Source organism: Lipotes vexillifer, unplaced genomic scaffold (genome assembly GCF_000442215.2).
Source record: "Lipotes vexillifer unplaced genomic scaffold, Lipotes_vexillifer_v1.1 scaffold351, whole genome shotgun sequence".
Lineage (NCBI taxonomy): Eukaryota > Metazoa > Chordata > Mammalia > Artiodactyla > Lipotidae > Lipotes > Lipotes vexillifer.
Window position 1 is genome coordinate 1,202,715 of NW_006787659.1, and position 22,884 is coordinate 1,225,598.

Consider the following 22,884-nt stretch of genomic DNA (forward strand, 5'->3'; position numbering starts at 1 on the left):
AAAAAAAAAAAAAAAAAAAGAATTCAGAGTAATGATAGTAAAGATGATCCAAAATCTTGGAAATAGAATGGAGAAAATACATGAAACGTTTAACAAAGACCTAGAAGCACTAAAGAGCAAATAAACAATGATGAAGAACACAATAAATGAAATTAAAAATTCTCTACAAGGAATCAATAGCAGCATAACTGATAAGTGACCTGGAAGATAAAATAGTGGAAATAACTATTGAAGAGCAGGCTAAAGAAAAAAGAATGAGAAGAATTGAGGACAGTCTCAGAGACATCTGGGACAACATTAAATGCACCAACATTCAAATTATAGGGGTCCAGGAAGAAGAAGAAAAAAGAAAGGGACTGAGAAAATATTTGAAGAGATTATCGTTGAAAACTTCCCTAGTATGGGAAAGAATATAGTCAATAAAGTCCAGGAAGCGCAGAGAGTCCCATACAGGATAAATCCAAGGAGAAACATGCCAAGACACATATTAATCAAACCATCAAAATTAAATACAAAGAAAAAATATTAAAAGCAGCAAGGGAAAAGCAACGAATAACATACAAGGGAATTGCCATAAGGTTAACAGCTGATCTTTCAGCAGAAACTCTGCAAGCCAGAAGGGAGTGGCATGACATATCTAAAGTGATGAAAGGGAAAAACCTACAACCAAGATTACTCAGGCTTCCCTGGTGGCGCAGTGGTTGAGAGTCCGCCTGCCAATGCAGGGGATGCAGGTTCGTGTCCCAGTCTGCGAAGATCCCACATGCCGCGGAGCGGCTGGGCCCGTGAGCCATGGCCACTGAGCCTGCGCATCCAGAGCCTGTGCTCTGCAACAGGAGAGGCCACAACAGTGAGAGGCCAGCATACAGCAAAAAAAAAAAAGAAAAAAAAAAAGATTACTCTACTCAGCATGGATGTCATTCAGATTCGATGGAGAAATTAAAACTATACAAACAAGCAAAAGCTAAGAGAATTCAGCACCACCAAACCAGCTTTACAACAAATGCTAAACGAACTTCTCTAGGCAGGAAAGAAAAGAGAAGGAAAACACCTACAATAACAAGCCCAAAACAATTAAGAATATGGTTATAGGAACATGCATATCGATAATTACCTTAAATGTAAATAGATGAAATGTTCCAACCAAAAGGAACAGACTGGCTGAATGGATACAAAAAAAGACACGTATATATGCTGTCTACAAGAGATCCACTTCAGACCTAGGGACACATACAGACTGAAAGTGAGAGGATGGAAAAAGATATTCCACGCAAATGGAAATCAAATTAAAGCTGGAGGAGCAACTCTCATATCAGAAAAAACAGACTTTAAAATAAAGACTATTACAAGAGACAAAGAAGGACACTATATAATGATCAAGGGTTCAATCCAAGAAGAAGATGTAACAAGTGTAAATATTTATGAACCGAAAATAGGAGCACCTCAATACCTAAGGCAAATCCTAACAGCCATAAAAGGGGAAATCGACAGTAAGACAATGATAGTAGGGGACTTTAACACCCCACTTTCACCAATGGACAGATCATCCAAAATGAAAATAAATAAGGAAACACAAGCTTTAAGTGATACATTAAAAAAGATGGACTTAATTGATACTTATAGGACATTCCATCCAAAACAACAAAATAATCTTTCTTCTCAAGTGCTCATGGAATATTCTTCAGGATAGATCATATCTTGGGCCACAAATCAAGCCTTGGTAAATTTAAGAAAATTGAAATTGTATCAAGCATCTCTTCTGACCAAAATGCTATGAGACTAGAAATCAATTACAGAAAAAAAAAAGTAAAACATACAAACACATGGAAGCTAAACAATATGCTATTAAATAACTAAGAGATCACTGAAGAAATCAAGGAGGAAAGCAAAAAATACCCAGAAACAAATGACAATGAAAACACAACAACCTAAAACCTATGGGATGCAGCAAAAGCAGTTCTAAGAGGGAAGTTCATAGCAATACAATCCTACCTCAAGAAACAAGAAACATCTCAAACAAATAACTTAACTTTACACCTAAAGCAATTAGAGAAAATAGACCAGAAAACCCCAAAAGTTAGCAGAAGGAGAAAAATCATAAAGATCAGATCAGAAATAAATGAAAAAGAAATGAAGGAAACGATAGCAAAGATCAATAAAACTAAAAGCTGGTTCTTTGAGAAGATAAACAAAATTGATAAACCATTAGCCAGACTCATCAAGAAAAAAAGGGAGAAGGCTGAAATCAACAGAATTAGAAATGAAAAAGGAGAAGTAACAAATGACTGCAGAAATACAAAGGATCGTAAGAGATTACTACAAGCAACAATATGCCAAAAAAAAAGACAACCAGGAAGAAACGGACAAATTCTTAGAAAAGCACAACCTTCTGAGACTGAACCAGGAAGAAACAGAAAATATAAACAGACCAATCAAAAGCACTAAAATTGAGACTGTGATTAAAAGTCGTCCAACAAACAAAAGCCCAGGATCAGATGGCTTCCCAGGCGAAATCTATCAAACATTTAGAGAAGAGCTAACACCAATCCTTCTCAAACTCTTCCAAAATATAGCAGAGGGAGGAACACTCCCAAACTCATTCTCTGAGGCCACCATCACCCTGATACCAAAACCAGACAAAGGTGTCACTAAAAAAGAAAACACAGGCCAATATCACTGATGAGCATACATGCAAAAATTCTCAACACAATACTAGCAAAGAGATTCCAACAGCACATTAAAAGGATCATACAACATGATCAAGTGGGGTTTATCCCAGGAATGCAAGGATTCTTCAATATACGCAAACCAATCAATGTGATACACCATGTTAACAAACTGAAGAACAAAAACCATGTGAAACGCTCAATAGATGCTGAAAAAAGCTTCAACAAAAGCTTACACCTATTTATGACAAAAATCCTCCAGAAAGTAGGAATACAGGGGACTTACCTCAACCTAATAAAGGCCATATATGACAAACCCACAGCCAACATCGTTCTCAATGGTGAAAAACAGAAACCATATCCATTACGATAAGGAACAGTACAAGGTGGCCCACTCTCACCACTCTTATTCAACATAGTTTTGGAAGTTTTAGCCACAGCAATCAGAGAAGAAAAAGAAATAAAAGGAATCCAAAAGAGAAAAGAAGAAGTAAAGCTGTCACTGTGTGCAGATGACATGATACTATACATAGAGAATCCTAAAGATGCTAGCAGAAAACTACTAGAGCTAATCAATGAATCTGGTAAAGTAGCAGGATACAAATTGATGCACAGAGATCTCTTGCATTCCTGTACACTAATGATGAAAAATCTGAAAGAGAAATTAAGGAAACACTCATTTTTACCACTGAAACAAAAAGTATAAAATACCTAGGAGTAAACCTACCTAAGGAGACAAAAGACCTGTATGCAGAAAATTATAAGGCACTGATGAAAGAAATTAAAGATGATACAAACAGATGCAGAGGTATACCATGTTCTTGGATTGGAAGAATCCATACTGTGAAAATGACTCTACTACCCAAAGCAATCTACAGATTCAATGCAACTCCTATCAACCTTCCAATGGCATTTTTCACAGAACTAGAACAGAAAATTTCACAATTTATATGGAAACAGAAAAAACCCCAAATAGCCAAAGCAATCTTGAGAAAGAAAAACAGAGTTGGAGGAATCAGGCTTCCTAACTTCAGACTATACTACAAAGCTACAGTAATCAAGACAGTATGGTACTGGCACAAAAACAGAAATACAGATCCATGGAACAGGATAGAAAGCCCAGAGATAAACCCATGCACATATGGTCACCTTATGTTTGAGAAAGGAGGCAAGAATATACAATGGAGAAAAGACAGCGCTTTCAATAATGGTGCTGGGAAAACTGGACAGCTACATGTAAAAGAATGAAAATAGAACACTCCCTAACACCATACACAAAAACAAACTCTAAATGGATTAAAGACGTAAATGTAAGGCTAAACACTATAAAACTCTTAGAGGAAAACATAGGAAGAACACACTTTGACATAAATCACAGCAACATCCGTTTTGACCCACCTCCTAAAGAAATGGAAATAAAAACAAAAATAAACAAATGGGACCTTATGAGGCTTAAAAGCTTTTGCACAGCAAAGGAAACCATAAACAAGATGAAAAGACAATCCTCAGAATGGGAGAAAATATTTGCAAATGAAGCAACTGACAAAGGATTAATCTCCAAAATTTACAAGCAGCTCATCCAGCTCAATATCAAAGAAACAAACAACCCAATCCAAAAATGGGCAGAAGACCTAAATAGACATTTCTCTGAAGAACACATACAGATGGCTGAGAAGCACATGAAAAGCTGCTCAACATCACTAATTATTAGAGAAATGCAAATCAAAACTACAATGATGTATCACCTCACACCAGTGAGAATGGGCATCATCAGAAAATCTACAAACAACAATAGCTGGAGAGGGTGTGGAGAAAAGGGAACCCTCTTGCACTGTTGGTAGGAATGTAAATTGATCCAGCCACTATGGAGAACAATATGGAGGTTCCTTAAAAAACTACAAATAGAAGTACCATACGACCCAGGAATCCCAGTACTGGGCATATACCGAGGAAACCATAATTCAAAAAGAGTCATATATGATGTTCACTGCAGCACTATTTACAATAGGCAAGACATGGAAGCAACCTAAGTGTCTACTGACAGATGAATGGATAAAGAAGATGTGGCACATATATACAGTGGAATATTACTCAGCCATAAAAAGAAACAAAATTGAGTTATCTGTAGTGAGGTGGATGGACCTAGAGCCTGTCATACAGAGTGAAGTAAGTCAGAAAGAGAAAAACAAATATTGCATGCTAACACATATACGGAAACTAAAAAAAAAAAATGGTTCTGAACAATCTAAGGGAAGGACAGGAATAAAGATGCAGACAAAGAGAATGGACTTGAGGACATGGGGAGGGGAAAGGGTAAGCTAGGAAGAAGTGAGAGAGTGGCACTGACATATACACTACCAAATGTAAAATAGATAGCTAGTGGGAAGCAGCCACACAGCACAGAGAGATCACCCTGGTCCTTTGTTAGCACCTAGAGGGGTGGGATATGGAGGGTGGGAGGGAGACGCAAGAGGGAGCGCATATGGGGATATATGTATACATAGAGCTGATTTACTTTGTTATACAGCAGAAACTAACACAACACTGTAAAGCAATTATACTCCAGTAATGATGTTTAAAAAAATTGAAAAATTAAAAAAAATAAAAAGAGAGGCAGCAAATCTCATGAAAGAAATTATAAAGTTTTCAAAAAAGACTAAACTGGAAGGAACACAGAAAAAATAAGTTCAATTTATAACTCCTTCAGAAAAATAGAAGATGGAAAGGGAAAAATATTTAAATTAAAAAAATGAAAAGATGATAACAGTGGAAGAAAAAAGTAATACCAAATCTAACCACAGAAGATTCACTATCAGTACTACAGTAGCCCCAAAATAAAATCAAAGAAATGCAACTGAATAAACTGCTTAAAATTTTTTAAAAATATTACTGAAATCAAAGGATTTGAAACCATACACTGAAAAGGCAGATTGCATACTTGGGAAATAAACTCAGAACAGGAAAACCTAAGCCATACAGCAGTAAATATACAAATACCTAAAGAAAAAGAAAAAAATCTTTTAGGCATCTAGGCAACAGTTACAGAATATGAATGTTTTTCAGGATAGGTCATGCTGTGCCATAAATCAAGATTCAATGAAACAGACTACAACAGTTAAAATTAGGAATCAATAAAAATAAGACATTTTTAGAATCCTGCATATTTTATAATTTAAAAACACACTTCTCATTTCAAAGAAGAAATCATAAACTGAATAGTAATAAAATACATCATATTAAAATTTGTGAGATATAACTGAAGTAGTACTTAATAAGAGAAATTTATAGCTTTAATCGCTCATATAAGGAGGGAAACAGATATGAGTCAGTTATCTAAGTTTCCAGTTTAAGAAACTAGAAAAAGAAGAATTAAACCCAAAGAAGTCAGGGAAAGAATAACAATGAGATCAAAATATAATAAATAAGTAGTTAGACAACAATAGGGAAGAAGTTGATTCTTTGAAAAGTTTTGGAAGTCAATAAACTTAGCAAGACTATACCTCAATAGTTTACTATAAAACAGCAACAGAAATCTTACCTTGGCCAATTCTGTAATTTTACCAAAACCAGGCTTCCAAGAGGGAGCTGTGAATAGACGATCTTAAATCCACTTTGATGAAGCTGAGACTCTTCAGGAAAGTCTTCTTCAGAAACAGAGCACTTATTGTACCTTAAATCAGTGTTCATGAAGCAGTACCATGATTCATTGTGATCAACTTTGGCTGCATCCTCACTTGACAACAATCTCCATTTCAAACAACTTTCATTCTCACACTGAACCCACACTTTGTTTACATAAATGTTGTTTTCCACTGAGGAATCCATTGCCGTATTACTATATTCTGCTATCATCTTACTATTCAATTTTCCTTTTTCCATAAATGCATTTAATCTGGAAAATAAATAACAGGAAAATAAAAGAATAAGATTTGAGGGTATAAGGAGAGAAAGTTAAAGCCAAAATCCGAGAAGTGGCTCTTTTATAACTTTTTTGCCCACCTCCTCTCTGTACATGCTGAACATGTTACGTTTCCACCTACCCAGAAACAAAGGAACAAAACAGAAGCATCAATCACTCTGGTCATAAAATGCTCCAAAATTTAAAATAAAAGTATGATGGAGCAGAAGTGGAGTAGAGGTTTACTCTAATATCTATTCTATTACCAGTCAGTACATATCCAGTACTTTTGCCATAATAACAGCTAAGCCTTATTCAGTGCTGACTATGAGCCAAATACTATTATTCTAAGGACCTTATGCACACAGCTTATACAGTCTTCCCAACAACCGCAGCATGAGCACTTTTAGAGAGAAAAGGAAAGCTTAGAAAAGTAAAGTAATTTATTTAAAGTCCCAGAGGTACTATGTGACAGAGTTGGGATTTAAATGCAGGCAGTTTTCTCCCTAACTGTGTGGTCTTATCCAGTAGGCAGTACTGCCTCTTGGCTATATGGTGGACATAGTGTGACTTGATCCCCTTTTCTAATTCTGAGGAAAACCAGAGGTAGCAAAATATTTCATCATGTGAAAATCTGAAATTTATTTTTAAAAAATTAAAAGATTCTTTTGCTTATACAGCTTTGCCTTTTATCCATTATTAATTCAAGTGATTTGAAAAAAATTTCTGAGGTTTTTTATTATGAAAATTTTAAACATATAAAACATTAGAATTATATGAGTTAGCCCCTGACTTCTAGCAAAAATAATAATAGTTATGTGTATACTAAAAAATAAGTAATATAGCTGAAATACAAGAAAAACTATCACCAACTTTTTTTTTTTTTTTTTTGCGGCCTCTCACTGTTGTGCCCTCTCCCATTGTGGAGCACAGGCTCCGGACGCGCAGGCTCAGCAGCCATGGCTCACAGGCCCAGCCTCTCTGCGGCATGTGGGATCTTCCCGGAGAGGGGCACGAACCCGTGTCCCCTGCATCAGCAGGTGGACTCTCAACCACTGCGCCACCATGGAACTTATTTTGTAATACAAAACCTATTTTTTAAAGAAAGACTTACATATACCATATTAATAAATTAGTAGAACAACCACTATCCAATATAAGCACCATTTAAAGAAGCTCTTAATCCATGAGTTAATTGTATAATTAGAAACACACTTATAATCACACTTTCCATGATCACTACAAATCGGTTTAGAATAAAATTTGCCAATATATTTCAATAGCCATTGCCACAATTTTTGACCTATTAATCCCACTCATTTGAATATATACAAAGAAAATAAAAGAGACTAACCTAATGAGGAAAATAACAGCAAAGATGAATAAAACTAAAAGCTGGTTCTTTGAGAAGATAAACAAAATTGATAAACCTTTAGCCAGACTCCTCAAGAAGGGAGAGGACTCAAACCAAAAAAATTAGAAATGAAAAAGGAGAAGTTACAACTGACATCACAGAAATACAAGGAATTATAAGAGACTTCTACAAGCAACTATATGCCAGTAAAATGGACAACCTGGAAGAAAAGGACAAATTCTCAGAAAAGTACAACCTTGAACACTGAATCAAGAAGAAACAGAAAATATGAACTGACCAATCAGAAGTAATGAAATTGAAACTGTAATTTAAAATCTTCCAGCAAACAAATCCAGGACCAGATGGCTTTCCAGGCGAATTCTATCAATCATTTAGAGAAGAGCTAATGCCTATCCTGTTCAAACTCTTCCAAACAATTTCAGAGGGTGCAACACTCTCAAACTCATTCTATGAGGCCACCATCACCCTGATACCAAAACCAGACAAAGATATCACAAAAAGGAAAACTGCAGGCCAATATCACTGATGAACACAGACGCAAAAACCCTCAACAAAATACTAGCAAACAGAATCCAACAACACATTAAAAGGATTATACACCATGATCAAGTGGGATTTATCCCAGGGATGCAAGGATGCTTCAATATATGCAAATCAATCAATGTGATACACCACATTAACAAATTGAAGAATAAAAACCACACGATCATCGCAATAGATGCAAAAAAAGATTTCGACAAAATTCAACACTGATATATGATAAAAACTCTCCAGAAAGTAGGCAGAGAGGGAACCTAGCTCAACATAATAAAGGACACATATGGAAAACCCACAGCAAACATTATTCTCAATGGTAAAAAGCTGAAAGCATTTCCTCTAAGATCAGGAACAAGACAAGGGTGTCCACTTTCATGACTATTATTCAACAGTCTTGGAAGTGCTAGCCATGGCAATCAGAAAAGAAAAAGAAATAAAAGGAACCCAAATTGGAAAAGAAGAAGTACAACTGTCACTGTTTGCAGATGACATGATACCATACATAGAAAACCCTAAAGATGCTATCAGAAAACTATGAGAGCTAATCAATAAATTTAGTAAAGTTGCAGGATACAAAATTAATACACAAAAATCTATTGCATTCCTATACACTAACAATGAAAGATCAGAAAGAGAAATTAAGAAAACAATCCTATTTACGATTGCAACAAAAAGAATAAAATACGTAGGAATAAACCTAACTGAGGAGACAAAAGACCTGTACTCAGAAAATTATAAGACGCTGATGACAGAAATCAAAGATGACAGAAACAGATGGAGAGATATACCATGTTCTTGGATTGGAAGAATCAATATTGTGAAAATGACCATACCACCCAAAGCAATCTACAGATTCAATGCAATCCCTATCAAATTACCAACAGCATTTTCCACAGAATTAGAACAGAAAATTTTATGATATTTATGGAAACGCAAAAGACCCTGAATAGCCAAAGCAATCTTGAGAAAGAAAAACAGAGCCGAAGGAATCAGGCTCCCTGACTTCAGACTATAGTACAAAGCTACAGTAATCAAGACAGCATGGTACTGGCACAAAAACAGAAATATAGATCAATGGAACAGGATAGAAAGCCCAGAGATAAACCCAGGCACCTATGGTCACCTAAGCTATGACAAAGGAGGCAAGAATATACAATGGAAAAAAAACAGCCTCTTCAATAAGTGGTGCTCAGAAAACTGGACAGCTACACATTAAAGAATGAAATTAGAACACTCCCTAACACCATACACAAAAATAAACTCAAAATGGGTTAAAGACTTAAATGTAAGGCCAGACACTATAAAACTCTTAGAGGAAAACATAGGCACAACACTCTTTGACATAAATCGCAGCAAGATCTTCTTCGATTCACCTCCTGGAATAATGAAAACAAAACCCAAAATAAACAAATGGAACCTAATTAAAAGTTTTGCACAGCAAAGGAAACCATAAGCAAGACGAAAAGACTACCCTCAGAATGGGAGAAAATATTTGCAAATGAAGCAACTGACAAAGAATTATCTCCAAAATATACAAGCAGCTCAATCAAATAATGGGTGGAAGACCTTTATAGACATTTCTCCAAAGAAGACATACAGATGGCCAACAAATACATGAAAAAATGCTCAACATTACTAATTATTAGAGAAATGAAAATCAAAACTACAACCAGGTATCACCTCGCACCAGTCAGAATGGCCATCATTAAAAAGTCTACAAACAATAAATGCTGGAGAGGGTGTGGAGAAAAGAGAACCCTCCTATGCTGTTGGTAGGAATGTAAATTGATACAGCCACTATGGAGAACAGTATGGAGGTTCCTTAAAAAACTAAAAATAGAACTACATATGACCCAGCAATCCCACTACTTGGTATATACCCAGAGAAAACCATAATTCAAAAAGTCATGTACCACAGTGTTCACTGCAGCACTATTTACAATAGCTAGGACATGCAAGCAACCTAAATGTCCATCAACAGAGGAATAGATAAAGAAGATGTGGTACATATATAAAATGGAATATTACTCAGCCACAAAAAGGAATGAAATTGGGTCATTTGTAGAGATGTGGATGAACCTAGAGAGTGTCATACAGAGTGAACTAAGTCAGAAAGAGAAAAACAAATATCGTATATTAACACATATACATGGAATCTAGAAAAATGGTATATATGATCTTATTTGCAGAACAGAAATAGAGACACAGACATAGAGAACAAACGTAAGGACACCAAGGGAGGAAGTGGGGGTGGAATGAATTGGGAGATTGGGATCGACATATATATACTATTGATACCATGTATAAAATAGATAACTGATGAGAACACACTGTATAGCTCAGGGAACTCTACTCAGTGCTCTGTGGTGACCTAAACGGGAAGAAAATCCAAAAAAGAGAGGATATATGTATATGTATAGCTGATTCACTTTGCTATACAGTAGAAACTAATACAACGTTGTAAAGCATCTGTACTCCAATAAAAATTAATTATAAAATATAAAAACTAAAAAAAATTTTTTAAAGTGACTTATACATACAAAGACCAACAATACTCACTGTGCACTGCTTATCATATTGAAAGAGTGGAAAAAATCTAAAAACAGGAAGAACAAAATCTAAAGGAAGATTATGAAATGTTGCTGATATATATATATATATATATATATATATATATATATACAATGACCCAGGCCTCCCCACGTTGGAGTCAGAAGGGACTTTATTAGTTATTTATTTTTATTGAAGTATAGTTGATTTACAATATTAGTTTCAGGTGTACAATGTGATTCAAAATTTTTATAGGTTATACTGCATTTAAAGTTATTATAAAATATTGACTATGCTCCCTGTGCTGTACGGTATATCCTTGTAGCTTATTTATTTTATATATAGTAGTTGTACCTCTTAATCCCCTACTCCTATCTTGCCCTCCCCTCCTCCTTCTCCCCACTGCTAATCACTAGTTTGTTTCCTATATCTGTGAGTCTGTTTCCTTTTTTTGTTATATTCACTGGTTTGTTTTATTTTTTAGATTCTACATATAAGTAATAACATACAGTATTTGTCTTTCTCTGTCTGACTTATTTCACTTAGCATAATACCCTCCAGGTCTATCCATGTTGCTGCAGATGGCAAAATTTCATTCTTTTTTTATGACTGAGTAGTATTCTGTTGTATATATATAATATACATACGATATATAATATATATATATATATACACCCACACATATATATTAATTTGGCTAATACTTTGGCAAGGAAATTTATGAGGAATAATACTGCATTTTATATTACAGTTGAAGTGGGTCACTAGACAGTAGATTAGAAGTTGTTGACTCCAGACTTTGGAACCAAATGAAATGTGAATTCCTCTGAGGCTCTGCTCCTCACCAGCTCTATATCCTTGGGCAAGGCATTGTTTTGCATTTCACTTCACATTTGGTGTACTTCCTTGTGTTTGTGTGTGTGTGTATGATAGCTTTCTTTTTCTTTTTCTATTTCCAATCCTTATGTCTTCTTTTATTACACTGGCTAGGACAGGTATAATATTGAATAGAAGCCACTATCCTGGTTTTCTTTTCTAATTTTAAAGAGAATGATTCTACTATTTGACTATAAAGTCAAACATATATGCATTTTTTTTGGTAGTGACCATTGAAAGGGAACAAAAAATTGTTTTCCTTTAGTTATCAGTTAATGAAGAGAATTTTTGTTGTTGTTGTTGTTAAACCTGAAGTGGTGTCGAATTTTAGCAAAGGCCTTTCTGTATACTAAGGTGAACATAAGGTTTTTCTTTTTAAATATGTGAATTGAGTAGGTTGTATTAATGGATTTAATTAATGATAAACCATATTTGCATTCTGGGTTCACATCATAACATTCTTTTCTTTAACATATGTTGTTGCATTCAGTTTATTAATAATTAGTTAAGATTGGTTCATACATGTGTTTACAGATGAGATTGCTCTACAACTTTCATTTCTACTTTTGTCTTTGTCTGTTTTTGACATCAAGATTAAAACAGCCTCATAAAGCAAAATATAGAATGTTCTCTTTTTTTGGAAAGTTTGCTTAAGGGAGGATTTTCCAATTTTGTCAAATATTTGAGAATTCTAAAGAGGCACAAACTACTATGTGTAAAGTAAATAAGCCACAAGGATATATTATACAGCACATGGAATATAGCTAATATTTTATAGTAATTTAAAAGGACTGTTATCTATAAAAATACTGAATCACTATGTTGTATACCTAAAACTAATAAAATATTGTAAATCAACTATAGTTCTTAAAAAAATTAAGCAACCAGAAGCAAATAGAATAAAATGTTAATGTCTGCTAAGTCCAGGCAATGAGTATATAGGTATTTCATTTTTTCTCTAAATTTCTCATAATTAAAAAACAAAAAATTGAAAATATTATTTAACAAAAACATAAATGAGTAGTAAAATTGATAGAAAATTATGAATCATGTAGAAGCATTCTATATAAGTTTTGCACAAATACAAATTTGTTGCTTATTTTCTACAATTCATCACGAAACAAACTTAGAATTTTTCTTGCAATAAATTTCAAATTTGTAAATAATAAAAGTGAGAATACAAAAAAAAAAAGAATTCTAGTGCATCTACTATATTTCTCATTATGTTTCTTTCACTCTTAATTTGTTCATACCTTTTCCCCTTCATTTATCTTGTCAGGGCTTTTTAAACAACCAGAGCTTGAGTCTTCTCTTTTATTCTTCTGAATTCTGTATAATTGATAGCTGCACTTTAATCTTTCCTTTCTTCTACTTTCTTTGGGCATTCTTTGTTGAGCTAATCTTTCTCTTCTTGAGTTGATGCTTAGTTAATTCATTTTCATTCTTTGTTTTTTTTTTTTTTTTTTTTGGCTGCGTTGGGTCTCCATTACTGTGTGCAGGCTTTCTCTAGTTGCAGAGAGTGGGGGCTACTCTTTGTTGAAGTGCACGGGCTTCTCATAATGGTGGCATCTCTTGTTGTGGAGCACAGGCTCTAGGCATGCAGGCTTCAGTAGTTGTGGCACATGGGCTCAGTAGTTGTGGCTCACAGGTCCTAGAGCACAGGCTCAGTAGTTGTGGTGCATGGGTTTAGTTGCTCCACGGCATGTGGGATCTTCCCGGACCAGGGCTTGAACCCATGTCCCCTGTGTTGGCAGGTGGATTCTTAACCATTGCGCCACCAGGGAAGTCCATTTTCAGTCTTTTTTTAGAAAAAACTTTATTAATTTTTTTTATATTGTGGTAAGAATACTTAACATGAGATCTACCCTCTTGACAATTTTTTGAAGTGCATAATAGAGTATTGCTGACTATAGGTACAATGTTGTAGAGCAGATCTCTATTATTTACTTACCTTTCTTCATTAAAACTTTATGCCTGCTAATTTATAACTCCCCACGTCACCATTTCCCTTGCCCCTGGAAACCATTCCATTCTTTGTTGACTACTGTAGATACCACATATAAGTGGAGTCACATAGTATTTGTCTTTCTGTGACTGGCTTCTTTCACTTAGCATAATGTTCCCCAGGTTCATCCATGTTGTTGCATACTGCAGAACTTCCTTCTTATTTAAGGCTGAATAGTATTCCATTATACATTTTCTTTATCTATTCATCCATCAATGGACACATGTTGTTTCCATGTCTTGGGTATTGTGAATAGTGCTACTATAAACCTGGGAGTACTAATGTGTCTTTGAGATCCTGATTTCAGTTCTCTTGGATAAATACCCAGAAGTGGGATGGCTGAATCATATGGTGGTTCTATTTTTATTTTTTGAAGAACCTCCATACTGTTTCCCATAGCAGCTGCATCATTTTGCATTCCCACCTACAGTGTACAAGTTTCCAGTGTATCTACATCCTCACCAACATCTATTATCTTTTGACTTTTTGATAAAAGCCATCCTAACATGTGTGAAGTGACATAGTCAACTGTGGTTTTGATTTACATTTCCCTGATGATTAGTGAGGTGAAGGATCTTTTCATATATCCAATGGCCACACATTTTCTTTAGAAAAACTTCACATTTTTAACTTAAACCTTTTCTTTGGCTGTTACTTGTAAGAGTTCCTTACATATTTTGGACATTAACCCCTTATTGGGTCTATGTTTAAAAATATTTTCTCCCATTCTGTAGGGTGCCTTTCATTTTATTGATTGTCTCCCTTGCTATGCAGAAACAATTTAGTTTGATGTAGCCCTACTTCTTTATTTTTACTTTTGTTTCCTCTGCTTTTGGTGTCAGATCCAAAAAAAATCATTGACAAGATCAGTCTTAAGGAACTTTTCCTCTATGCTTTCTTCCAGAAGTTTTACAGTTTCAGGTCTTACATTTAAGTCTTTAATCCATTTTGAGTTGATTTTTGTGTATGGTGTGAGTTAAGGATCCAATTTCATTCTTTTGCATGTGGACATCTAGTTCTCCAAGACAATTTACTGAAGAGACTCTCCTTTCCACATTGTGTATTCTTGATGCCTTTGTTTAAGATTAGTTGACCCATATATATGTAGGTTCATTTCTGGTCTCCTTGTTCTGTTCCATTGATTTGTGTCTGTTTTTATGTCAATACCATACCATTTTGATCACTATAGTTTTGTAAGATAGTTTGAATCAGGAAGTAGAATGCCTCCAACTTTGCTCTTCTTGCTCAAGACTGCTTAGTTATTTGGGGTTTCATATGATTCCACACAAATTTTAGGATTATTTTTCCTATTTCTGTGAAAAATGCCATTGGAATTTTCATAGGGATTGCATTGAATCTACAGATTATTTTGGTTTGTATGGATATTTTAACAATATTAATTCTAATCCATGAACATGGAATATCTTTCCACTTACTTATGTCTTCTTCAGTTCCTTCCATCCATGTTTTATAGTTTTAAGTTTACAGATCTTTCACCTCCTAGGTTAAATTTATTACATAGGATTTTATTCTTTTTAACACAACTGTAAATTAGATTGTTTTCTTAATTTCTTTTCCAGAGAGTTTGTAGTCAATGTATAGAAATGCAACTCATTTCTGTTTGTTGATTTTGTATCTTGCAACTTTACTGAGTTCATTTATTAGTTTTAACAATTTTTTTGATGGCAATCTCAGGGTTTTCTATATATGAGATCATGTATTCTTCAGAGACAATTTTACTTCTTCGTTTCTGATATGGATGCTTTTATTTATATTCCTCGCCTAATTGCCCTGGTTAGAACTTCCAGTTCTATGTTGAATAAAAGTGGCGATAGCAGCTACCGTTGTCTTATTCCTGATCTTAGATGAAAAGCTTTCAGTTTTCACTAGTGAGCATGTTAACTGTAAGCTTGTTATATATGGCTAACATTTTGTTGACCTACATGCCTTCCATACCCAATTTGTCAAGAGCTTTTGTCATCAAAGGGTACTGCCTTTTGTCAAATTCTTTCTCTTGCATCTATTGAGATGATAACATGATTATTTTCCCCTTCATTATGGTGTATCATGTTTACTGATTTGACTATAAATGTCAAATCAATGGATGGTTTATATTAAACCATCCATGCATCTCGTGAATAACTTCCACTTGATCCTGGTATATGATCCTTTTTAATGTGCTGTTGATTCTGTTTGCTAGTATTTTTGTTGAGGATTTTTGCATATATGTTCATCAGGGATATTGGCCTGTACTTTTCTTTTCTAGTAATGTTCTTTTCTGATCTTGGTATCAGGTAATCCTGGGCTTGTAAATGAGTTTGGAATTGTTCTCTCCTCTTCAGCTTTTTGAAAGAGTTTGAGAAGGAATTACCACTAATTATTCTTTAAATGCTTGGTAGAATTCATCAGTAAAGCCATCTGGTCCTAGACTTTTCTTTGTTGGGAGAATTTTTGATTACTGATTCAATCACCTTACTTGTTATTGGTCTGTTCAAATTTTCTATTTCTTCACAATTCAGTCTTGGAAGGTTGTATGTTTCTAGCAATTTCTCCAACCTTCTATGTTATCCAATTTTTTGGCATATAATTGTTCACAGTAGTCTCTTATGATCCTTTGTATTTCTGAGGCATCAGTTGTAATCAGTTGTAAATTTCCTCTTTCATTTCTGATTTTGAGTCTTCTTTCTTTTTTTCTTTTAGTCTAGTTAAAGGTTTGTCAATTTTGTTTATCTTTTCAAAAAAAAAAAACCTCTTAGTTTCATTGATCTTTTCTATTCTTTCTAGTCTTTCATTTATTTCTGCTCTGATCTGTGTTATTTCCTCCTTCTACTAAATTTAGGCTTAGCAGTTCTCCTTTTTCTAGTTTTTTCTGGGGTAAAGTTAGTTTGTTTGAGATCTTTCTTCTTAATATAGACATTTATCACTATAAACTTCCCTCTTAGAATCACTTTTGCTGTATCCCATAATTTTATTATGTTGCATTTCATTTTCATTTGTCTCAAGATATTTTTTGACTTCTCTTTTGATTTCTTCTTTGACCAACTATTTGCTCAGGAGCATGTTGTTTAATCTCCACATATTTGTGAATTTTCCAGTTTTTCTCCTGTAATTGATTTCCAGTTTCACACCATTACTGTCAGAAAAGATGCTTGATATGCTTTCAATCTTCTTATATTTGTTAAGACTAGTTTTGTGGTCTAACATATGATCTATCCTGGAAGATGTTCCATGTACATTTGAGAAGAATGTGCACTCTGCTGCTGTTAGATGGATGTTCTGTATATGTCTGTGAGATTCTTTTCATCTAAAGTATAATTTAAGTCCAGTGTTTCCTTATTTTCTGTCTGGATGATCTATTCATTGTTCAAAGTGGACTACTGAGATCCCTTATTATTACTGTACTGTTGTCTATTTCTCCCTTCAAATCTGTTAATATTTGCTTTATAAATTTAGACACTCCAATATTGAGTGCATAAATATTTTCAATTGTTAAATTCTCTTGATGAACTGACCTCTTTATCATTATATAACAACCTTGACTCTTTTTACATTTTTTTACTTAAATTCTATTTTGTCTGATACAAGAATAGCTATTGCTGCTCTCTTTTGCTTTCCACTTGTGTGGAATATCTTTTCCCATTCCTTCACTTTCAGTCTACAACTAAAGAATTAGTCCATTTCCATCTAAAGTAATTTTTGACGAGTAAAGACTTACTATTGCCCTTTTGTTAATTCTTTTCTGGGTGTTTTGTAGATCCTTTGTTCCTATTTTCTTCTCTTTCTCTCATCTTTTATGATTTGATTTTCTGTGGTACACTTTGCTTCTTTTCTCATTAGCTTTTGTATATCTACTATACATTTTTGCTTTGAGGCTTGCCTAAAACACCCTATAGTTATAACTGTTTATTTTAAGCTGATAATTTCAATAACATACAAAATCTCCATACATTTACTTTCTGTTCCCACATTTTATGTTTTTGATGTCACAATTCCATCTTTTTCTATTATGTGTCCATTAAAAAGTATTGGAGCTATAGAGATTTTTAATACTTTTTTCTTTTAACCTTTATACCAGATTTACATGTGATTTACACACCACCATCATTATTAGAGTATTTTGAATACAACTTTATATTTACCTTTACCAGAGAGCTTTATACTTTTATGTTTTCGTATTCCTAATTAGCATCCTTTCACTTCAGCTTAAAGAACTCCTTTAGCATTTCCTGTAATGCAGGTTTACTGGGGACGAATTCCTTCAGCTTTTGTTTGTTTAAGAATATCTTTATTTCCCCTTCAATTCTGAGGGACAACTTTGCCAGAAACAGTATTCTTGGTTGGTAGTTTTCTTTCTTTCATAAGTTCCTTTAGAATTTTGAATGTATCATCCCACTCCATATTTTCACTCTTTTTTTTCTTTTTGCTTTTTGCTCCTCTGATTGGATGACTTCCAGTGAGGTATCTTCAAGCTCATTGATCCTTTCTTCTGTTTGATCAAGTCTATTATTGAATCGCTCTTTTGAGTTTTTCACTTCACTTATTCTTCAGCTCTACAATTTCTTTTTAGTATTTTTATACTTCCTCTTTCAGTTAAAATTCTCACTTTGCTCATGCATTGCTCTCTTGACCTCAGTGAGCATCCTGATGACAAGCATTTTGAATTACCTGACAGGAAAATCACTTATCTCCTTTGGTTTTATCACTGGGGTAAGGCAGGAGAAGAAGGCACAGGAAGTTTCCACACATCCATTCAGGGTCCCACAGAACTTTTAATTACGTGCTCCAACAGGTCCCAGATGCAGGCTAATCAGAATCATTAGGCAGCAGCTACAAAAGTATATATTTAAATCCCTTCCAGGTAAAAACTGAGACTTGTGTTTTTGCCTGCTCCCTCTGTGATAAGCCTGGGGAGACAATGACAGGAAGTGCTCACACATCTGTTGGAAATTGCCTACTAGTTTTCTGTGGTGAATGGGGACTTGTGAGTGCCAAGCTCTTTTGGCTCTCTAAGCTAGGTGATTTGGAAGCCAGTCCTTTGAGTAGCAGTCATAAAAGTTGGGGTGCTAGATGCATGGACAAGCTCCTTCCAGGAAGAAGCTGGACACTCACTTTTATCATTGGAGTGAGTGAGGGCAGAGATGGGGAGGGAAGTGCCCACAGCACTTTCAGGCTCCTGGAGGAGCACAATCAGCTTCCAGACACAAGCTGATTAGAAACTCTCAATCCTTGGGCAGCAACTAGAAACGTATGCAGTCAAACTCATACTGAGACTCTCAGGGAGAAACTAATAACCTTGTGCTTTATCCTGTTCCCTCTGTGTTGAGCCCAGGGGTATAGCCATGGTAAGTACTTACACTTCTGTTTAAAACCACCTGTTTGTTTAATGTAGTCCTGGGGGACTCACAAATGCTGATCCCCACTGACTCTCAGAGCTAGGTAATTTGGGAGCCAGTTCCTTAGGTAGCAACCACAAAAGTTGAGGAGCTAGCCATGTGGTCCAAACCCTCTACTCCTCAGGGAGAAGCTGGTAGTTGAGGGTTCCCTACTGATTGCAAGAAGAAGGTTTACAGCATGAATGTATCTTAGCTTTCCTACTCGTTTCAATGTATTTTCTCTGTCACCCAATGTGTAGAGTAACTCAGTTTCTTTTTTTTAAAATTTAATTAATTAATTTATTTATTTATTTTTGGCTGCATTGGGTCTTCGTTGCTGTGCACATGCTTTCTCTAGTTGCGTCAAGTGGGGGCTACTCTTCGTTGCAGTGTGTGGGTTTCTCATTGTGGTAGCTTCTCTTGTTGTGGAGCACAGGCTCTAGGCATGCAGGCTTCAGTAGTTGTGGCACGCGGGCTTGGTAGTTGTGGTTCATGGGCTCTAGAGCACAGACTCAGTAGTGGTGGCGTGTGGGCTTAGCTGCTCCGCAACCTGTGGGATCTTCCTGGACCAGAGCTCAAAACTGTGTCCCCTGCATTGGCAGGCAGATTCTTAACTGCTGTGCCACCAGGGAAGTCCCTCAATTAGTTTCTATATTTCTCTCCAAAGGAATGATTTGTGTGTAGCTGTTCATTCACTGCATCTGTGGGAGGCAGAAAAGTCAGAAGCCTCATATTCTGCTGCCTTGCTGATATCCTCTGTATTTTGTTTTCTTTATTTTTAATTAGCTCCAGGAAAATATTAGCAATAGTACTAATAGCAAACATCTTTATCTTGTGACTCTGACAAAACTGAAAAACAACAGTACTAATAGCAGACATCTTTATCTTCTGACTTTGACAAAACTGAAACATAGATCTGGTCATCAAAAATGGAAAAAATTAAAGTTATCTTTGTAAAGGCTTTCCTCTAGTTTTATGTTCCAGAACACTATCACACCGTCATCCATCCTCCATGAGCCCCCACTGTGAGCTGCAAACAATGTAGTAGTAGTAGGAGATATGTTGGCCACTGGCCAAAACTCAAATATAAAGAGAGATGAGGGAGATTCAAAGTCCAAGGCAGGTATTGAAGACAACTAAGCTGAGGGTAAGGAGTTGGGGTACAGTTCTACAAATAGTGAAATTATCCATTACATGTTCATTCAAGAACCCTCTATTTATATTTATTATTTAATAAGAAAAATAGGCCTTATTAGTATTTAATATCAAATGACACAAGAATCCTCACTCAGACCACATATAAGTAGGTCATATGTCCTAAACGGGACATGAGGCCTCCTGCTCAAAAGGTGGATGGTACCACAATGCAGAGGGTTTCACAGAGGTGCCCTTCATTTATCCGTTTATTTTTACCATATTGAAGTTATATTTAACTAGTTAAACAAGTTTATGGATTATATTATATAGATTAACTATTCCTCACAAAATGAAGTCACTTTAAAATATTTCTACAAAGAAACATCATATTGAAGAGAATACTAATAATACAAATAATTAAAGTAGAAGAGATCTAAAAGAAAGCAAAGCATTACTATCTGTTACTCAACTGCCTAGGATTCTGTTCATCTTGGAACCATCAGAGAAAGCACTCTAAGTTCACTGGCACCTGCATCAATGGAAAGCTTAGGAAAATCCATTATGATAGTCTATTATAAAACGTTAAGGGGATTAAAAGATTACTTTTAAATGGTAGATAAAGTTTTCAGATTTTCTTGGAAGTTAGGTCTCACAGTGGATAATACTGAGAAGATAAATTAACACCAAGAAAATGTCATTATTACTTAAATAGTGATAATCATTTTCAATTGTATCAAACTTAAACCTCTTGGTATTTTAGATTTGAAACAGTTTACCCAGGCTAATAGAATTTATAATACAGATTATAAAATACTTATTCTTTTCAAACCAGATTCTCATTATTTCTTTTACCTTTTCTCCAACACTTGGTTGGTTTTCAAAATTACTGCCACATCCAAAAGGTGCAAATGAAGAGGAGAAAGAGAATGTGGTCAGGAGAGTGCTAGAATCTTTGAGGGGGGTCCCTATAAAATCATGCCTAAGTAGTCCACACTTCAGTTTATAAAAGATATTGACAAAAGCAAAGCTGTGCTAAGTAAACTTGCTTTACTCAACATCTGTTTTTAATTTTTTATTTCATAACTTAGCTAACATATTAAACTAGAGAATTCAGAAGAAAATTTAAAAATTACATTTGGAAAATAGAAAACATTGAATGTTTATTCAAAATCATACAGCCAAAAGTTCAGGCTACACATTAGTTTATTTATTCATTCATTTAATGCAATAATTATGAATGGTTATAGACACTCAATTTTCAGTCAGACAGCACTACCACTTTTTACTTCACAAATTAGTTAACCGCTTCTCTGGAGATAATAAGAGTACTACCACTCTGGAACCTCTTTTATGAGGATACTAATCCCATTCATAAAGGCTCTGACTTTATGATTTAATCACCACCCAATGGCTCTACCTCCTAAATGCCATCAAACCGGGTGTTAGGTTTCAGTAAGAATTTGAGGGGACACAAAGATTCAGTCTACAGCATTCCATCTCTGGCCTCCCACAATTCATGTTCCTCTCACTTGAAAAATACATTTATTCCATTCCCAACAACTCCCCAAAGTCTTAACTTCTTCCAATATCAACTCAAAAAGCTGAAGTCCAAAGTCTCATCTAAATATCACCTAAACCAGATATGAGTGAGACTGAAGGCAGGATTCATCCTGAGGCAAATTCCTCTCCAGCTGTGAACCTGTGAAATCAAGTGTGTTCTGTGCTTCCAAAATACAATGGTGGGACAGGCATAGGATACTCATTCCCCCTCCAAAGGGAGAAATAAGAAAGAAAGGAGTGACAGGTCCTGAGCAAGTCTAAACATTAATGCTGGATAATAACCTTCTTTGGCTCTGTGCTCTGCCCTCTAGGCACAATGGGCTGTGGACGCCTTCCAGACCCACTGGGGCTTGGGTTCCACCCCCACAGTTTTGCCAGGTAGGGGTTGGGCCTCCTAGGCTATAGGTGGCCTTACCCCTTGGCTTTGAGCAGCCCACACAGCAGCTCTCACAGGTTAGAGTCAGGTGCCTGTGGCTCAGCTGGGCTTTACTGGCCTGGGGTCATGAGGGTGGCTCCAACCCACAGCTTCACTGGGCAATGGAGATAAGTCAAGAAAACTTACTTTACTTAGGCAAGAGAGGCTAAGCTGTACCTTCAAAACTTTGCTTAGATATCTCCTCAGCCAAATATCCACTTTCATTACAAGTTCTACCTTCCACGAAACACTAGACATGAACACAAATCAGCCAAGTTTTTGTCACTTTATAACAAGGATCACCTTTTCTCCATTGTTTAATAACATGTTCCTCATTTCCATGTGAGACCTTATCAGAATGCCCCCTTTGCATCCACATTTCTACCAAAATTCTGTTCAAGATTACTTAGCTATTCTCCAAGAAAACTGAAGCTTTTCTACAGTTCTCGCCTTTTCTTTCTAGCCTCTCATCAGAATTGCCCTTAAAGGTCCA

At 35.3% G+C, this 22,884-nt stretch overlaps 1 protein-coding gene across 1 annotated transcript in view; it reads right to left on the reverse strand.

The window, feature by feature from the left end:
* ZCWPW2 (zinc finger CW-type and PWWP domain containing 2) overlaps positions 1 to 6,545 on the reverse strand; it is an 81,879-nt gene extending 75,334 nt beyond the window's left edge. Inside the window, exon 1 of the mRNA XM_007460462.1 lies at positions 6,205 to 6,545. Coding sequence (XP_007460524.1) covers positions 6,205 to 6,545 — 341 coding nt within the window. The remainder of the gene's footprint in view (positions 1 to 6,204) is intronic.
* Between the last annotated feature and the right edge of the window lie 16,339 nt (positions 6,546 to 22,884).